This window comes from Asterias rubens, chromosome 21 (genome assembly GCF_902459465.1).
Source record: "Asterias rubens chromosome 21, eAstRub1.3, whole genome shotgun sequence".
NCBI classification, from domain to species: domain Eukaryota; kingdom Metazoa; phylum Echinodermata; class Asteroidea; order Forcipulatida; family Asteriidae; genus Asterias; species Asterias rubens.
This window is the reverse complement of record NC_047082.1, coordinates 2,160,743-2,181,148: the sequence shown is the minus strand read 5'-3', so window position 1 is coordinate 2,181,148 and position 20,406 is coordinate 2,160,743. Positions and strand designations below refer to the sequence as shown.

The following is a 20,406-nucleotide window of genomic DNA, read 5'->3' as shown; positions in this document are numbered from 1 at the left end:
AATACGTTCTGTTACGTTAACACATTTAACTGGCACCAGACTACATGGGGCTGAATATAGTACAGAAATCGCTCCGGTCGATGATACGATAGACTACAGAAAATAGACTGGTTCAGCAATACAGAGTATGGTACATGGACTTAAAAATAAAACCACTACACAGCAGAGATGCACTGTACATTTCAGGAGGGATACCTACATGGACTGATCTGCCTTTTTATTCAGGTGTATCACGGCTGGTGAAAACTGAGGTAAACTTTGCTTTATTTTACATTTCAAACATAATTTATTGTGTTATAGTGACTCCAGGATATACATACTTTATTTGGACTACTAATTTTTTGGAAAATATGTTTTTTGTATGAGTTACTTACTTGTGAATGTAGCGAAAAGTCTGAAGTGTTAAAACGTATTGACCAGTTTCGGTATTACTTTTTGTAACGCAAGGAGTGCAAGGCCAGGGGGGTAATGGCAAATGACAAGTTAATTAAGTAGCGGCGAGCATGCAATTACACTATTAACAGGGTGCCTTTCCTGTAATATTATTAACATGTTGTTTTGATTTCAATCTTTGGTCGTATCATTAGTTACTTACAATTAAATTGTTTAAAATTACGTTTACTAACTACACTACAGGGACAGGATTTTTCATTTAGGTGAGGAGGGTGGGTATGTTCATCATATGATTGTCATATGTAGTACATGCAAAGACAAATGTTTATCGCGATTTAGAACCGTAATGCGTTATAGGTAGGTAGATTGGACATTTGCTACCATGGTTGATGTTGTCATGCATGACTGGCGCACACCTATATTATATTAATCTTTGTGTGGGTTGGCCTGTAGTCTTTGTGTGGGTTCAAGTTCAACAGCACCCTCTCTTGATATTTTGCTATTTGCGATGTACGGCGGTTATGGATGGAAGTATTTTTCATACATCACAACATTCTTATGACAAGTACTTCATCATATCAATAATCAATATAATATCATATCAATAATCAATATAATATCATATCAATAATCAATATAATATCATATCAATAATCAATATAATATCATATCAATAATCAATATAATATCATACAGATCTTGTTTTTCAGCCTATTTTCTTCACATGACCAGAATTTGAAAGGGCAAAATATCCAACACCTGACCAGACCGATCATGACTTTCATTTTCTAACTTCTAATTTCCGATGTTAATTAATTTGGTTTATTATTTACTTCTTCATTTTGTTGAACATAGGAGCAGCAATGCCGTTCCTTCACTTGCATGACCTGGACAAGCCGTATATCGGTCTTCAGTACCCTGAGGTACCCATCTTGGAGAAGCCTAGGTGTTCTAATCTTGAACTGGACTGGCTTCGATGCGCCAATGGCCTAGGATGGAATCGTGCAAAGAAGGAATGTAAACTGGAATTGGGAGATTTTTTGGAGTGCTGCCAAGGCACAAAGAAGGTGTGTTTTTAAATTTATAATTTACTTAGCTCGCAAAATTAGAGCATAGAAAATCAGGCCTGTATGCTTCGTTTTTGAAAGGGTAAGGGCACCAAGGCTTTTTTATTCTTGATAAAGGGCACCCTATCAGGGGATTGTATATTTCTACTGGAATGGCACCATTGTGATGACCCCGGGGCATGGAGGCATTCATTGTCTCCGTGAAGTATCAGGCCTGCTAAATACCAGAGGTAAACAATCAAACTATTAAATGTGTATTATAGTGCTAATGAAATATTTACAATCATTTGTATTTTCTTTTTGTTTCCACCAGGTGGCAAGAGTGAAGACAATTATGGCGCAACGAGACAAACTGGTGTCTGAAGGGAAATACACACCACCTCCTGAGCATCGGTAGCCAAGACGTCTTTGGAAAAAATTGTATATCAGTCATAGTTTTCCCTAAAATAACCTCGGAGGTCAAAGTTCAAGCATCTTAAACTCCAATGGTTGAGATTTTGTTATGACATAGAGGTTTACATGTGTTGATTCCTGTACTAAAAAAAGGAGCATTTTCAACACTACTAATTATTTTGACTGACTGAGTGGACCTTTTTATAGCATCTCATTTGAGTTCTAATGTTTGAATATAAATTTGTGGAGTTTGAGAGACATCAAAGTAACACCTCGTTTCCCAAAATTGAATTATTACAAATTAGATTTATTAGCATTTTTATTTATATCTCATTGCCTGTTTTGTTTTCTTCTTTCAATTAAGGACAATATCTAGGTTTTGAAATCTCAAATTCATGTTCATTGAAAGAACATTGTTGCAGTTCAAGACAGATGTTGTAACACAGACTTGCAGTTGGGAAAGATGTGTGATTCCATGTGGCCATTCTTTACATCGAAGGGGACGAGGGAGGGGTTGGGGGTGGGGATCAAATTAAATGTCCCTCGTTTACCAGTTTAATGATATTGAAAAGATGATATCTCTGTTTGGTCCTTGGTGTACCAATCACATTATCTCCACCACAAGTAACGTTTACAAAAGTTACCAAGTAATTTTTAAATGCATGGGATTAAACACTTGGTGTCGCCCCTCCTTTCCCTGTCGGCGTGGATGGTCGATGTCGAATGTGTGATTCTTATATAATGTGTTTTATTATAAAATTTGAATGAACAAGCTTAATGATAATTCTGTAATCTATAAGAGTATTTCATTAAACGATCATTTTATTTGAACTTTATTTTTCTTGTACTGTGTTTTTCTGTTGATAATGAATACAGTTGTTTTCTTCAATTGAAGGCTTTGCACAGCAGTTAAGATCATCATTCTCCATCATTGATTGATTATTTCTGTACCCGGTGTCGCATGCAATTATGTCCTCTATGTAATGCTATCCGGAGGAAATTATTGCATATGCAATAATGTCCGCCGGACGGTTTTGCATATGGAATCGTGGCCGCCCGGACGCTGCTGCATAAATGCAATTGTGTCCACCCAGACACATTTGCATATGCAGTTGTGTCCGCCCGCGTGCAAAACAGTCCTTGCAGTAAATTAAACGCCCTTGGTCGACGGAACACGTTTGCCATTTTTGTACAAGCAATTGTGCATGTCATGAATCGCCCGTTGGGTATTCGCTGCAATCATAAAAACATGCTGCATATAATACGTAGGTTCAGTGCTTGCACGCTCGCTTACACACGCACATACATGTACATGTCCACTGGACGGTTCTTGCATAGCCTGGACACGATTGCATATGCAAAAGTGTCCGGAGCGGACAGTATTGTATGGTGGACACAATTGCATCTGACACCAGTCAAAACTCGCTGGGCTGGCAGGTCCCTGTCCCAAATGAGTCCATGTTATAGGTTGAATAGTTTTATAGTTGGATTAAACAGTTGTCTGAAACTATGGTATTTTTGTGTCAAAATGCATTGTAAGTTTTAGCCTACTTTGTTGGGCTGTTATGGCGCTCTCTCTCTTTTAACATTGGTCTTGTCATACCATGACAACCGGGTTAGGAAAAGTTTATGCAGTCATTAGAAAACACAAAATGCTGAATTTTGTCTAAACACAAGCGGGCGCTATATTACAAGTGAGACAACTAATGTTGATGTGTCTTAAGAGATCCCCCTTCTGACCGGTCACAGGTGTATGAAGATTGCCTTGAGCTGGTTGCCTGTACATTGCCTTGTGTGACCTGGCTTTTAAAAAATACATTGATGACCAAGAGCAATATTTACTTCCGTGATGCACCAGCAAAAATATAAACAATAGGCCATGCCTACTCAATTAACAATAGCCACTGTGGTTGGCTGGTCGCATTTTTTGGGGTACCACATGCTGGCTATGGGGTCAACAGTGAAGAAATCCGGGAAAGCGCACATACCTTATGCGTGTATGCTGTGGCCAGCGTGTGGTACGAAAAACAAATTGCTGGCTGGCCCCCAGAGATTCTGTCCCTTATGCGACTATGCACAAACGTCTTCTGATACTAGCGCCCTCTTTTTTCCATTGGGGACAAAATCTCCAGCGGACAGATTTCCCTTGCCAAATTTAAATGATTCTGTTCACCTGTTGGTTGTGTTGAAAATAAAAAAAGTAGTCACAACTATCATTACAAGTGATGTGTTAGTATAAATATTATGGGTGTATTTTTCTTTAGCTTGTATAGGTATATACAAAGTACTTCAAGGGTTTCAATATCGGCTTTTTTTGCGCTAATAATTTTGATTTAATACTTCACTCCACAGAGAACCACCAATTTCGCCCTCTCGTGACGAAAGTGACTTACCCAGCAGGGGAAAAGGAGTCAGTCACCATGGAGATGATAAAATCGTTTTTATGCCATTCAACAGGAGTGAGTTTGTTTACTATTCTTTCTTTTGAGAAAATAAAATTAGCTGTTGCAAACAACTTACTTTCTTTTATTACTTGACGAAACGTTCTTCTTGATTTGATATTCATAAAAATGAATGGATTTGAACGAGCTGCCTGCAGTAGACATTTTGTTGACATAAGTTACAAACACCACTCGCATCATCATAACGACTTTGGGTAATGATAATCCCTTTTCCGCAAAATGTTTAGCTCAGGAGCTCTAAGAATAGTTTTCATTTGAATTGAATATACACCACTATCAACCTTTGTCCCCTTTTCAAAACACAAACATTTCAGCCTTTTCACTACCACACATCAGTCAATAAATTACTGCTGCGCATGTGTCAGAATTGACGTATATAAAGAAAGGTTTAGGATGTTTTTGTTTCACTTTAATTGTTTTGTAAGTACAACGGCAAGCTTGAACAATATCAGGCCTTTGGTTGGTCCATATCGTGTGACTTATTTGAATCTGTTTAATCTGGATCGAACAACTTGAGAGTTTCGGATAACTCTGCGGTCCACCTTTTTAAAGGAACACGTTGCCTTGGATCGGTCGAGTTGGTCTTTAACCGTTTGTTACTAAATGCATATGGGTGGAAAGATGTTGTAAAAGTAGAATACAATAATCCACACAAACATTCCTCAAAATTGCGCGGTTTTCCTTTTACCTCGTCGACTAACACGGTCAGCCATTTATGGGAGTCAACTTTTTGACTCCCATAAATGGCCGACCGTGTTAGTTCGCAAAGGAAAGGAAAACCACGCATTTTCGAGGTAATGTTGTGTGGATCATTGTATTCTACTTTTAAAACATCTTTCTAACCATATGCATTTTATAACAAACGGTTACAAATGCTTTTTATAGACCAACTCGTCCGATCCAAGGCAACGTGTTCCTTTAAAACAACGCCGTATAATTCCATCATGTTCCCCTGTGATTTCTTGAGAAGGCAACCCACTTTAAATGGTTCCCTATTGGACTATCTTGTATCCGGCAGCAATTCCTACGGCGCTCGTTTATAATCTCAACGAGAACTTCATTATAACTGAACTAATGTCATATTTGGGGTGGTTATGTCTGAGCGTATCTGAGCGTTTAAAACATATGACACTCGTGGAGGTGGGGCGACCAGAAAAAGTTGATAATTAGCTTATAGTAGCCTTAAAGAGAAAGGACTTCAATATCCTGCATGTTTGTCCATTTAAAACAACATGTTTGTTTGTGAATCCAATGTAATGTATATGTTTGCACCTAAGAAAATACAAATGCAGACTTTTGACAGCCGGAAATAACAACGTTGTATCTAACTAGTTTCATCTTTAACCCGACTATTATAATTATTTGTACAATAATTAGTGAAATGTGCCCCAGGTCAATACGGCAAGCAGACTTTCATTTAAATCTACGCTTTTAGACCAAACATAAACCCCATCCATTAAAACGTCAGTTTTATTCAATCTTCGACCTTTTATTTTTTGCCGTCAAGTTATTTTATTTTTTTGCCGTCAAGCCTTTGGCCTTGTATTTTGTAAGAGATGTAGTAAATGGACACATTAAATTTGACTTCATACGATAATTTATCAAGGGGAAGACTGTCCAGTCTCGTTTAAAATGCATTGAAATCACATGAGAGTCGCTCTCTTGCATGCTAATCACTTTGTATTGTAACTAAATAATTACGGTGACCGATTATAATTTCTGAATCTTTGTCTTAAAATAAGATTGATGTTAAGATTCCAATAGGATGTTTTTGTCTGTTAATACGCAACTATTACTTTCGTAGAATCAGTGTTGCTGTTGTTGTTTGTTGGTGTTTGTATTTGGTGTGGACCCTTACACCGATAACAGCTTAAAAGCACTCGAAACATGATGAGAAATACGAATTAACATGCTCAAAAAAAGCATCACAAAAAAAAGTAAAGTTATTGAGATTTAGATGTAAAATAATATGCTTAATATCATAATATGACATGATTACGTCCATATTGTGGCTCATTTGATATTCTGTTCGAAGAAGGGGAATTTAAGGGAATATTGCATTTATAATGAGAGAGTGAACAGGATAATTTTACCATAGGGCGGCATTTATGACCTATATCTTGAATTTTTCTTCTCCCCGGGGTGGGTGTGGGCTATCTCGAAGGACGTGAGTTGTCTCCGCGAAATCTTTAGATAATCTCCCAATTTGCGAAGTAAGCCCCGTTCCCAGTAAACCTCCCCAATAATTACCAGTTATTGCAAATATTGCCGGGGATTTCATTCGAATATCCTTGAAAAAAATCCTTTTTATAACTACTAAAAATAAATGCAAGCCGTGCCGCTTCACCGCATCCAAACTAAGAGTGCCACATACATATTGGAAACGGCAGACATCTGATGACGTCTGAACAAAATGCAAAATAAAATGACTGCTGAAGACAATTTTATACTCAAGCTGAAGCCAAGTTTATTCGTACCTTTTTACTGAATTTGTATTGTAATGAATGTTCCATTTTCCATCATCGCCTTCAATACGTAATAAGTATGGGCGTCTTTTCAGTCAAATGATGCGTATAGTTTATGTTTATAAGTAACATATTAACCAAATACTTCGGTACAACTTTCGGACGCTTACTTCAAGAGAAAGCATGACAATTTTTGGTGTTGTCACATATAGATAACTAGTCTTGGTGCAAGACGTTTCTCGTTTCCCTTTTCACGCACACCGCGGCCAATTCACCAACAGCGCCCGCACCGACTCAATCCGCACCGACTCACGTGACTCAGGCCGTGTCCGAATTGGCGACTTCGGCTACAGCTACGGCTAGGGCGCGCGCGTCTGCTATTCTTCAACACTGACAGACGCGCTGATCTAGCCGTAGCTGTAGCCAAAGTCGCCAATTCGGACACGGCCTTAGTTCACTCACCGCTCTCCGAGGGAGCGGTGAGTGAACTAAGTCACGTGAGTCGGTGCGGATTGAGTCGGTGCGGGCGCTGTTGGTGATTTGGCCGCGGTGTGCGTGAAAAGGGAAACGAGAAACGTCTTGCACCAAGACTAATAGATAACAGGAAGAATCAATTTAACACCCCAGTTTCGGCAGTGTATGCATGGGTAATTCCCCCTGGGTGTTTGTGTCTACTATTGAAAACGGAGTTTACACGAACAACATGGATGAGCTTGTTCGACAAACCGAGAGCATTCTCCATTTAATTTGTGCTCAAAGTCCATGAGTCATTTTAATGTTATGGTGGACGCATGGACCCCATGGTTTGGGTACTTGTCTGTAAACACCCAAACCAAACAGTGCACCCCCATCCATCTCAAAAGTGCCAATGGGGATACCCAAGCGAAAATGCGGCAATGCCTGCCGTTCTTTGGCTGCTATTAACATTTTCAACCGGTCATGTACAGTGACTTTAATTTTTAGATAACACTAACTTGTGATGTATCGCTTGTGTCAGGTTGCTATATCATTACAAGGAGGTAAAGATTTCGCATCGTGATGGATTATATAAACGATATTAAACCCGGCGCCTGTGGATGTATAGTGACTGAATGTTTTGTGTGTATATACACTCTTGAATGGTTAAAGGTGTGGTAGCCCACTCTAATGGCAATAATCAGAAGAGCTTTTTTTTGTGTCCGAAAGCACCCTTTTTATTATAAATTTTTACCCGGTAATGAATACAGAATTTCCTGGGACTTTGATCTGGTCAATTCCGACTTGTCAAAGAATGAAAGTGTATAGCTATCGTCACCCTGTAGAATCTGGCTCTTCACTTGGAAGATCATGTGATTATTAGAACCACTTTGTGGTCCTCACTATCACGCGACTCTTCGTTGTTTTTTTAAATGCTCAAAACGGCTAAGTTCTTCTTTATTCCTGGAAGACCTTTGAAGCAGGGTCATATCTTAGTCTGTTTTGTAGCCCAAATAGCCAAAACGAAGCCGGTTTGTCCCTTTGAAGATTACAGATGTGTGTAGAAATAGACAAAAATCCTCTCATCAAAATACATCAAACATTTTGTTGCGGCCTCTCTTTAGCAAAACAGGGGAGTGGAAATAGTAAAAAGATCCCCTCCCATTCTCTCCCATTGTGAGTGATGACAGGTTATCTTTTTTCCCTCCAGTGTCTATGTTTGTCTTTATACTGTTCAAGTTATTTAAGCTACATGCAGTAATGCGTTCTCAGGTTTTAAAACCAATGCCTCTCGATTTCCTAAACTAAATTATATTGTCAGAATATATATACTCAACCTCTTCAAAATAAAACCCCTTCGGATAGATTTCTGTTTCTTGAGACTTAAACACACACAGAATCTCATCCGATGAGAACTGCTAATGCATACGTGTGGATGACATATTTACAAAGGCACTACCATCTGCTTCAGATCAGACACAGGGCAATTTGGTTTAAATTGTTTGCTTCGGACAACCGGAACAAGAACTGATATCGAAATCCATCATTGCAAATTGTCGACTTTGGGTAATCGTGAAATAATGAAATCATAAGTACTGAGTAAACCAATCGTTTGGAGGTTTTCAAATTTACTGTGGACTCAACACGGTATTTGAATATGCCATTGAGTAAACGTTGTGCTGAGACGCCGTCTTTATTGTTATCAATCTACACTTTGGATCAACACGAGCATTACATGAAAGTGTGTATAGACCGAACTCAAAGAGAGGTGCCACATCGTCTCGTGATGATCGAATTGTTACATTCAATCATTACAAATATTTTGTCCAACCATGGTCGAAACATTCACCAGAAGCGAATAGCACGCTGTATGAAGTACTTGTGTTTTAAAGTCATTGAATGTGGAGAGTTGCGAAACTTGGGATGCCAGGGTCAAGTGTGTGGGGTTTTAATTGGACTATACGCCCTGAGTTGAATGAGGGTCGCAGTTTAGAAACTGCTTCCAATATCGGATAATTGGTTGTTGGTTTCGACCATTCTCACAACCTGTAATTAAGTATCCGAGAAGGAACCGGCTGCGAATTTTGTTTCCCCAAACGACATTGCAATATTGTTTTCCCCTGCCGCTGTGATTGGCTCTTTCCTTCAGATTACGTCATCATGAAATTGCCCTGCTCTTTCACCAAATCATTGCAATGTCGTTTGAAAAATAAAAAATAAATTCGCGACCCGGCTAGGGTGGAAATATCAGGCCATACTAGCAATCCCACCTTCTTGTTTTCTTTCCATAGAACTTGCATTCGGTTAGATGGTATTCTCAAACCATCCTATATCTTTAAACCAAATATCTGGATATTGCCGATGATTTAACTCCTCATGAAGTCACTGATCAATAAACACAACCGAGGGATGGATGCTATTCTGTTTATTTTTAATACATAGTTAACATTCCCGAAACTGTTAAAGATGAAACCATCTATCCAGAGAGGTGTTAATTATCACTGTTTGTTTCATGCAACGAAATTCTACAAGTGAATTATGAACTCTTAAACCTGTATTTCATTATTTTGTTCGCGAAGATTTGACTTTCAGACTTTTTTTATTCAAGAGGTGATGAAGGTGATTATAACAAGATCTACGGGTATTTCCATCCTCGTATTAATACACTTGTATCTTTGGTGGGCTCCTTGTACTACAGCAAGTGAACATAATATTACACTGAAAGGGATCAGTTAACACACGTTTATCTGTGATGACAGTACTGACACATATCATTTAATGATTCATAAACGTGCTTAATGTTTTGTACGATTGCTTCTTGATAAGACGTCTCATTAGCTAGCTTAGTCATTAAGGAAAGTACTTCACCATTAATTATTCATAAGTTCCGGTTTTTGGGAACCTCATATTATTACGGGGTGCTTGCTTCAATGCACCTCCTTTGGGAGGATATGAACGAGCCTCCCTGGTGCAAACAAATATTTTAATGGGGAAAGGAATCTGAGTGTGTAATTGGATGCCATTGTCATGCTTAATCCAAATTCCCACATGCCTGAGGAGATGTCTACATGAATCCTAAAAATAAGTACACTGATTTCGAAAAGAGTTTATGATTTTGTTTATACACTTACACCGCTGTGTACTGTATACTTAATACAATTCACAGTCAAGTCACTTGGGCGCGATTCGAACCCACGACATTTGAATTGTTCGGGATACAGTGATACACATCTGTGTCAGGGTAAAACCAAATTGCAGTCTTAAAGCTTTATCCCCAATGCAAAATCAACATAATGTGAACTGAATTATACTGTTACCCAAACCATTGAAAATCAACATCATCATTCTCAAATAAAATTTAATCCGTTGTACCAATCTTTCCATAATCCATGATCTTTGTATTTTTTTCCATGAAGTTTGTTCCTGAACTTTAGTTTCGAAGTTGTTTTTGGATAACAAATATATAGTTACATCCGCAAAAGAGCCCTTCAAGCTCGAAAATGATTCAATGGCACTTACGGTGAAGACGACACTTTACCTATAATCTTGTAAAAACATTACACAGAACTGACACTTCAAGACGAGACCGAGACGTTCATGTTTATTGGAGTAATTCCGAACCAAGTCATCGGCCTGTTTATTTATACACACGGTGTATCGGTGCGATGATGAATTTATGTCCAATTAGTCCAAAGGAGAACCGCTGGGTATAAGTGGAGCGTGATGAAAACGAAATGTATTCGAAGAACACAAATAGTTTGCTGTTAATACTGATACTTTTTCTTATGGGCTTGTGTCACTGGAAATTAAACAAATATCTTGTGTGTGCCTTCGATGATATTTTTATGCATGGAACTTGGGAACAAGTAAGAGTGTGTCTTTATATGAGAATGCATTTAGCTGCTGTTGGGTGATCGTAAATTTCACAAAAAACACACCCCCCCCCCAAAAAAAAAAAAAAACGCAATATTTTCAAAAGTGTCATTGCTTGTTCAATATACATGTTTTGTTTTCAAAGGACAAAACTGCAATGACCTTTCTGATTTGCTCTGACTGTGTGCCAAATTCCAAATACTTGTTCAATCTATTACATGTTTTTTAGCGAATATTTGAACTCGTTTGTAGCGCTGAGTAATACCTTCTTAAGATGTACTCCTTCAGCAGTCCATAGTTCCCAGTCTTTCAAACTGAACACATCAACTTCAAGTATCAATAGGACCCGTCCAGAAATCTGGACGAAAGGGAGAGAAAGAAAACTACTTACAAATAATTAAATTTCCCGAGAAAATGTCAATGAGGTGATATGTCAAACTGACAACATTCCCCTTCGATGTGTTTACTTTTTCGATTAGTCTGGACTCGGACTAAGCGATAAAATTTCTCTCTTCTCTCTCTTGGTGTAATTAATAAAATAGTTTCTCAGCAAAGTCAATGGCGTTGGTCTAGTCATCCACCTCCTAACTTGACCGTTTTAATTAGATTAAAGGTGTGTGCAGTCAATGTTGACTGATTGGATATTTGCACATTTAGTCTTGGACCAAACACGCCACTCTGACAGCAGTGGGAAAAATACTCGTGTCTTGAAAAAAGGGTGGGGGACTTCAAATCTTCTAGTGGACCCCTCGAACATAGACACTGCGTGAGTGTTATTCCCTGTATGCAATTACATAAATAAGTTTATGATTCCCATGGTACCAAAAGGGGACGGACATTGTTCCTACAGTCTCGTTTTGGTAACATTGTAGGAGTCATCTTTGAGAGTGCAGGCCATTTTCATTTGCAAAGGGTATTTTCCAAAACCGTGTAATTCCATGCTATTCCAGGCATGCATCGATTTTATCAAGAATTAAGATTTCTTTAAGTTATAAAAGCTTCACCGGATTACAGTGTCGTACAATCTCGTCACAGTGGGCTGCGCCGCCGTGGCTTCTCGCTACTGATCGAGCAACGTGCGCCGAAATAATTGGAGCACTGCGAAATCGTCTACCAATACGAATATCCAGAAGGCACCAAATCCTCAAAATCTCCATGAAATCTGAACAAACGCATACCTTGCCCTTGGTCAGAAATTGACTTTTGATGAATTGAACAAAAAAGAGTCAACCCGACCCCGAAAGATCACCTTGAATTTGTAATTAGGAAGATGATACCCAAAATAATTGCATTGTCAAAGTTTAATTGATTAGCGCAGGCTGCACGGCTTAAATGACCTTGTCCTAAAGTTTGCGGTTCATTAATTTCTCCTTAATGGATCTTTAAAAAACTGCAGTATGGATAACGAATTGAAATTATGGCAAACTTCTACACATAGCTTTTTTTGTCCTACGTCAACAGTGTTTCAATTAGGAGGAGGCCTCTTGAGTTCGTTTTATAAAATCTACTCACAGAGAGACGAATTTTTGCATTATCCTTCAAAAAATTAATGGGAGAAGAAAGCTTATATTACGGCTTCTTATTGTTTGGCTTAAAGCCAATGGACACTATTGGCAATTGTCAAAAACTAGCCTTTACAGTTGGTGTATCTCAACATATGCATAAAATAACTAACCTGTTAAAATTTGAGCTCAATCGATCATCGAAGTTGCGAAATAATAATTAAAAAAAAAACGCCCTTGTCACACGAAGTTGTGTGCGTTTAGATGGTTGATTTGGAGACCTCAAGTTCTAAATCTGAGGTCTCGAAATCAAATTCGTGGAAAATTACTTCTTTCTCGAAAACTATGGCACTTCAGAGGGAGCCGTTTATCACAATGTTTTATACCATCAACCTCTCCCCATTACTTGTCACCAAGAAATGTTTTATGCTAATAATTATTTTGAATAATTACCAATAGTGTCCACTGCCTTTAGTGTCATAATATGTATATACATTATCACAGTGACTTTGTAAATAGTATTGCCAGTGGTTTTCAAATCCTCTCTGTAGAAACATGCTCAGTATTCTTCAATTTACCCAGGCGTGCTGATTTTACTAGTTTTAGTTTAATTTATAGTGAAACTTATCGTAAACATAATTATTTGTTTCACGTACATGATACCTTTTGTGGAATTTCAGTACACATTTTACAACAATTTGTCATTAAATAAAAAAAAATGTCATTAATATAATATTCAAAATGATTAATGATGAAGAGTAAGTGTGTTGCATATTAACATTATTGAACTGTTGAATGCATCACAGCACAACAACAGTTTATCCCCCTCGGTAATCTAGTTCAATGTATGCACAAAAGAGTCATAATATTTTGTCATCCACATTACATTACAGCACTTTACGCAAGGCGCGATCCATAACAGGCCTCTTCCATTAATAGCTGTTAACAATGAGTAGGTTTTACAATTTTATTTTTGACGCCTTGGCGAAGATTTTGTTTACCTGAGGGAAACATGAGTAAATCATTCAATAACAAGGGTTTTAGTTCCATTGCTTCATAAATCCCTTCTCATAATATGAAAGGTGATAAATCTTTGCTCACAAAGCAAAACATAAATCTGCCATCGTTTCCCCTTGGTGCTTTGATAACCCCGCTAGTAATACATCACTTTGAATTAATAAGGCTGGAGTGCATGTCAACTGAAAACGATTTGCTCATCCGGGCAAGTTTGTGCCGGAATCTCACCGCAGGAATGAATGTATAGATAGTTATTAAAGGTAAATTGGTGCGTTGATCTAGATTGTTTCAACCTGAGTTCATATGATGATTTCCCGTGGGTAAGCTCATGTCCTTTCCCTTAAAGGCAGTGGAAACTATTGATAATTACTCAAAATAATGATGATAATAAAATCTTACTTGGTAACGAGTAATGGGGAGCTGTTGATAGTATTAAACATTGTGAGAAACAGCTCCCTCTGAAGTAACGTAGTTTTCGAGAAAGGAGTAAATTTCCTCGAATTTGATTTCGAGACCTCAGAATTAGAATTTGAGATCTCGAAATCTCGCAACTTGGACGACCAATTGAGGTCAAATTTTCACAGGTTTGTTATGTTATGCATATGTTGAGATACACCAACTGTGAAGACTTGTCTTTGACAATTAACATGATAGTGTCCAGTGGCTTTAATTGTAGCCGTGCACACTGAGCAGTTGTGTTCGAAGTTTATACATGTATAAAGAAATATACAAATGGAGGTATCTGAGGGGCTTGGTTTGGGGAGGAGTGTCAGTTCATATTATTCAGTGGAAGTCTGATGCTTATTTTAAATCTTGAGACACATAATAATGTGGGGGCAGGCAGTCCAGGGAGTTGAGCTAAAGTACAACAAATATGTCATCATGTACTTGTCTATCTTTCTGGGCAAATAGGATGTTAAACATATCTGTTTGATCTTTTTTTACTTGAGCTTTAGTGGGCCAGAGCAGTACAACAACAGCATGTTGTGGGTGATTTTGCGACAATTTTACCATCATTTAGTATACATTCACTTTAAACACCGTTATCATGGATACTTAAAGACAAAAGAGGCAATAACATGTACCTCAATTTAGTTTACGGATTAGGCTGCAGTGAAAAACAGTCATCGCTTGTATGTTGTACCATAGAAAATCAGTAGTCATGATTTGGATGTTGTTTAGTGCCAGGCGAAGCGAAACCGTTTAGACGACCGGCAGTCGGGCCGTTCCTCACCGGGCGGGAGTTAAGGCCAAGATTAGTCAACTCCCGTGCCGCTTCACGAGGCTATACCTGATTGATGACCATAGACGTTTCATCTTCAAGTCCCAGTCCAGCCAAACTGTGGCAGAAATCCCGAGAATTTACTCCCAAGAATTATGTCCTGGGTTCGAAGGAGGGTCGCAATTATTTTGGGAGCCAATTATTAAGTGACAATCAGAGCATGATTTTCGTGCAGTATTATGAGGGGATATCGTTTTAAAGATGCCCTGAGGTCTTATGTAGCAAAATAGTGATTAAATATGACGTGTGTTTATTAAAGGCAGTGGACACTATTGGTAATTACTCAAAATAATTATTAGCATAAAATCTTACTTGGTAAAGAGTAATGGGGAGAGGTTGATGGTATAAAACATTGTGAGAAACGGCTCCCTCTGAAGTGCCATAGTTTTCGAGAAAGAAGTAATTTTCCACGAATTTGATTTCGAGACCTCACGTTTAGAATTTGAGGTCTCGAAATCAACCATCTAAAAACGCACAGAACTACGTGTGACAAGGGTGTTTTGTTCTTTCATTATTATCTCGCAAGTTCGATTACCGATTGAGCTCAAATTTTCTCAGGTTTGTTATTTTATGCATATGTTGAGATACACCAACTGTTAAGCCTAGTCTTTGACAATTACCAATAGTGTCCACTGGCTTTAAACTATAACGAAGCACGAAAACTCGAAGCCACTCATATCCTCATTAAAAATCAAACGTTGGTTTCCAAAACCCGAATAGTCAAATTGTAAGTTGTACCGCAGTGATGATAGCATGAGTTACTGAATGTGCAAACATTGGAAGTCTATTATAACTATTGTTAATTTTGTTATAAGTTGGGTGACTTATGAAAGCTTTGTTTTTACCTTTGCCTCGTGATGTTTGTTTGTTTAATGTATTTATTTATTTATTTTTCTTGGGGGGGGGGGGTAAAACAAGGGAAAAGAATAAAGTTAACGGCCCGACGTCTTGTCTCGTCAAAGCTAGTCTATTTTCAAAAAAGAAAAACTCAAAATGAACGAAGACCGCATAGTGTACGATGTTCCAGAATTTGTCACATTAATCTGTTGCGAACTGAAGAGATAGAAACTTGTAGTAGGTCGAATCGTAGAAATTGCCACTCAAAAACCCTCCGTTTGTATAATCCACCAAACGGCCACTTTTCTAGGTCTGTCTGTCAGAGATGTGCGAGGAATGTTTAATGCTTGTAACACCGTACTTGAGAACGCGAGTAGAACATAAAAGTCACGTACGATATAGGCCCTTTTCGAAACCACGGCTTCGCTCCAGATTCGGCTCGGCTTAGCTTGACAATATTCGGCGTGCTTTGCGTATACGCGCTGAGGGCTTCAGACGAGAGGACTGAGCCTGAAGCCGAATCCAATGCCGAAACCGTGGTTTCGAAAAGGGCTGACTGGGCATAGTGACGCAGGTTCACGGTACACTAGTCCAATTCCATTGGGAACTCGTCTTCAAGTTGTCATCAACCATGAATTTTAAAGCCAGTTTTTAGATGACATTTTCCCCGGCTGATTGGATTTTTACCCGCGTTCCTGATTGTTTGTGTGAAAATGACAATCCTGTAAATGAAAATGTCAAGAATAGGTCAAACCGTTGGATTGGGGACAGATTGTGAAGAGGAAGTTGAAATACAACGCTGATTTACTTTCGCGTGAGCAATATATACAGTTGTATTTTCCGATAGTAATATAATAAAACCGTAAACACTTTAGTGAGCAGTAATTTATATCCAACTGTATCTTCAGAAAGGGACTGATTGATGTATTGTGCGATTGTGATAGCAAAAGAGGGTTTTCGTTCGTGATTTGATTCGGTTTTTTTTTTGGTCAGTGATTTACTGACAAAACGCTTACGATGAGAGAATGCAACAACGGAAGTTGTATTTAATGGTTTTAAATCGGCTCTTGCTATGTTTTCGTTTAAAGCCATTATACACTTTCGGTAAACAGTATTGTCCAAGGCCCACACTTCGTGTATCACATATTATATATAATATAACAAACCTGTGAAAATTTAGGCTCAATCGGTCATCGGAGTCGGGAGAAAATAACGGGAAAACCCACTCTTGTTTCCGCGCGTTTCGCCGTGTCATGACTTGTGTTTAAAATAAATCCGTAATTCTCGCTAACGAGAATTAACATTTTTTTAATGTTTTCTCAAAAAGTAAAGCATTTCATGGAACAATATTTCAAGAGAAGTCTTTCACCATACATTTCCTTCTGTAAACCCTGTAAATTATTTGTAAATCTGTGAACTTTTTCTGAATCGAAAGTGTATAATGGCTTTAACAATTTCATCTAGATTTGATAGTTTACGGAAGTATTTTATATTCTTATAAATCTGGTATAATGTGTGAAAAAAAACACAATCAAAGGCCATGAATTTAATAATCGTTGGCCCTGAACTTTTGTCCAATGCATCGTATATATTTTAACATACAACTAAAACTTGTAAACCAGCCAATTGATTTATATGAGGTTAAATTCATTTTCAACTAGCCAATTTGTTTATATGAGGTTAAATTCATTTTCAATCTCTAAAGACTTGTACCAAACAAATTCAATTTAACTTGCATTTATGAAGAATATGTATTCTAAACATGGATTTAGTAAAAGATTATTGTGTATTCTAAAGAGTTTCACTGAGGCTTTAAACACAAGGTCCATGGTATTTGTATCGACATTTTATTATTTTCATACAGATTAAAAAGCTCAGAAAAGTAATTTCTAACCAATTGGTTTTGCTCCAAGTTTGATACAAACAATGAAAGAGCACACGATCTCCCCGTACAGATGGGTATTTCTTTTGGTATTTTAATGTGGAAGGGACGGAATGGTTGGTTTTGATCAAATAGAGAGACCGCCGCCAGCGTAGGGCTAGATAGCAAAGTCGGTATAAAGCACATAAATCCGCAGGTCGTTAGTTCGAGTCCCACTCTATTTAATTGTTCTTTTTCTTCAAGCCCGAATGTTAAAAGCTTTATTGTAATATGCAAAAGCCCAAGCGCCTTTTTGTCCATATTATAGAATCAAAACAGACTGACATCATCATTCTCTTCATCGTTGTCGTGTCATTGTTGTCGTGTCATTGTTGCCGTGTCAGTGCTGCCATCGTCGTGATGGTTGTCGTTTTTTGTCATTACCATAATAATATTTTAATTTTTTCTGTGCACAATAATCCCGTAGGGAGGCTTGTTGAGTTCGTTTCGGAGCACAGCTGCCTACTTGTCATTTTCGGTATTAAGAACTCTGGAAGCTGACCTAAAACTTTGATATTCGTATGCAGGGACGTAACAGGATGATTCAGATACAAATTCCGTCTCGCTAGCATTTTCAGTTCCAGAATGAATCAAGAGTATAACTGAAGGTTTTTACAAGTCCGGGCTTTTTTTGAATGAATATGTTTTTTCCCTCCAATGTTCACTATACGTGCCGTGTGTATCATGCATTAAGTGCCCTAAAAAAATTGGGGTGTGTCTCGGTTCTACTCCCTGGCGTCTAGACTCGCTTTGAAAATCATCATAGCACTAACTTTAGTACGAGAGGAAAGCCCTTGAAAATGTCCGTCCAATGTTGCTAATCGTGTTGAGCTGGGCAATGATTTGGGGTAAAATTTACCTGTCGAACTTTTGATTTTCGCTGTGCACAAAAATCCCGTAGGGAGGCTTGTTGAGTTCGTTTCGGAGCACAGCTGCCTATTTGTCATTTTCGGTATCAAGAACTCTGGAAGCCGCCCTTAAACTTCGTATGCAGAGACATGCCAGGATGATTTAGGTACAAATTCCGTCTCTCTTTCATTTTTAGTTCCAAAATGAATCAAGAGTATAGCTGAAGGTTTTTATCAGTCCGGTTTAAAAAAAAAAGTTTTGTACGAGAGGAAAGCCCTGGAACATGGCAATCATGTGGTGGTAAAATTTTGAAGATTGAGCATGATACTGGGATCGAAATTACCCTACCCGTTGTGCACTTTGTTTTTCTCTCCGACAGCTCTGTGCACAAAATTCCCATAGTGGAGGTTGTTGTAATCGTTTCTGAGCAACCCCGCCTACTTGAGGTTTTTTCTATCAAGAAGTGTGCAAGTCGCCCTAAACCTTTAACAAATGGACGCAGGAACATGCCAGGATGACTATGGTACAAACTGCGTCTCCCTAGCATTTTTTGTTCCAGAGTTATTCCAGAGCATTGCTGAAAGTTTTTAATTGTCCGGGCCTATTTTTGGAATGACCCCCCTATTGTTGGTTGGAATCCTGACTGCGCCGTGTCTTTGTATACGTTGTATACACGCACAGTGTACGTCAATTTCTAATGGGTGCCTGCTCGCGCCGTAGCATCTGGCCCCGCCTTAAAAATCGTCAGAGCATTAAGTTTTGTACGAGAGGAAAGCCCTTGAACATGGCAATCCTGTGGTGGTAAAATTTTGAAGATTGAGCATGATACTGGGATCGAAATTACCCGTTGTACATTTTGTTTTTCTCTCCGACAGCTCTGTGCACAAAACTCCCATAGTGGAGGTTGTTGAAATCGTTTCTGAGCAACCCCGCCTACTTGAGGTTTTTTCTATCAAGAAGTGTGCAAGTCGCCCTAAACCTTACAAAAATGGACGCAGGAACATGCCAGGATGACTAAGGTACAAACTGCATCTCCCTAGCATTTTTTGGTCCAGAGTTATTCCAGAGCATTGCTGAAAGTTTTTAATTGTCCGGGCCTATTTTTGGAATGACCCCCCCTATTGTTGGTTGGAATCCTGACTGCGCCGTGTCTTTGTATACGTTGTATACACGCACAGTGTACGTCAATTTCTAATGGGTGCCTGCTCGCGCCGTCGCATCTGGCCCCGCCTTAAAAATCGTCAGAGCATTAAGTTTTGTACGAGAGGAAAGCCCTTGAACATGGCAATCCTGTGGTGGTAAAATTTTGAAGATTGAGCATGATACTGGGATCGAAATTACCCGTTGTACATTTTGTTTTTCTCTCCGACAGCTCTGTGCACAAAACTCCCATAGTGGAGGTTGTTGAAATCGTTTCTGAGCAACCCCGCCTACTTGAGCTTTTTTCTATCAAGAAGTGTGCAAGTCGCCATAAACCTTACAAAATGGACGCAGGAACATGCCAGGATGACTATGGTACAAACTGCATCTCCCTAGCATTTTTTGGTCCAGAGTTATTCCAGAGCATTGCTGAAAGTTTTTAATTGTCCGGGCCTATTTTTGGAATGACCCCCCCTATTGTTGGTTGGAATCCTGACTGCGCCGTGTCTTTGTATACGTTGTATACACGCACAGTGTACGTCAATTTCTAATGGGTGCCTGCTCGCGCCGTCGCATCTGGCCCCGCCTTAAAAATCGTCAGAGCATTAAGTTTTGTACGAGAGGAAAGCCCTTGAACATGGCAATCCTGTGGTGGTAAAATTTTGAAGATTGAGCATGATACTGGGATCGAAATTACCCGTTGTACATTTTGTTTTTCTCTCCGACAGCTCTGTGCACAAAACTCCCAT

At 38.7% G+C, this 20,406-nt stretch overlaps 1 protein-coding gene across 1 annotated transcript; it reads left to right on the top strand.

The window, feature by feature from the left end:
* The first annotated feature begins 165 nt into the window (after nt 1-165).
* On the top strand, nt 166-2,689 carry LOC117304506 (NADH dehydrogenase [ubiquinone] iron-sulfur protein 5-like). Its single transcript, XM_033789010.1, has 3 exons — nt 166-251; nt 1,249-1,460; nt 1,774-2,689. Exons 2-3 carry the CDS (start codon nt 1,257-1,259, stop codon nt 1,855-1,857), a joined length of 288 nt encoding a protein of 95 aa, XP_033644901.1. The 5' UTR covers nt 166-251; nt 1,249-1,256; the 3' UTR covers nt 1,858-2,689.
* Nucleotides 2,690-20,406: the final 17,717 nt, after the last annotated feature.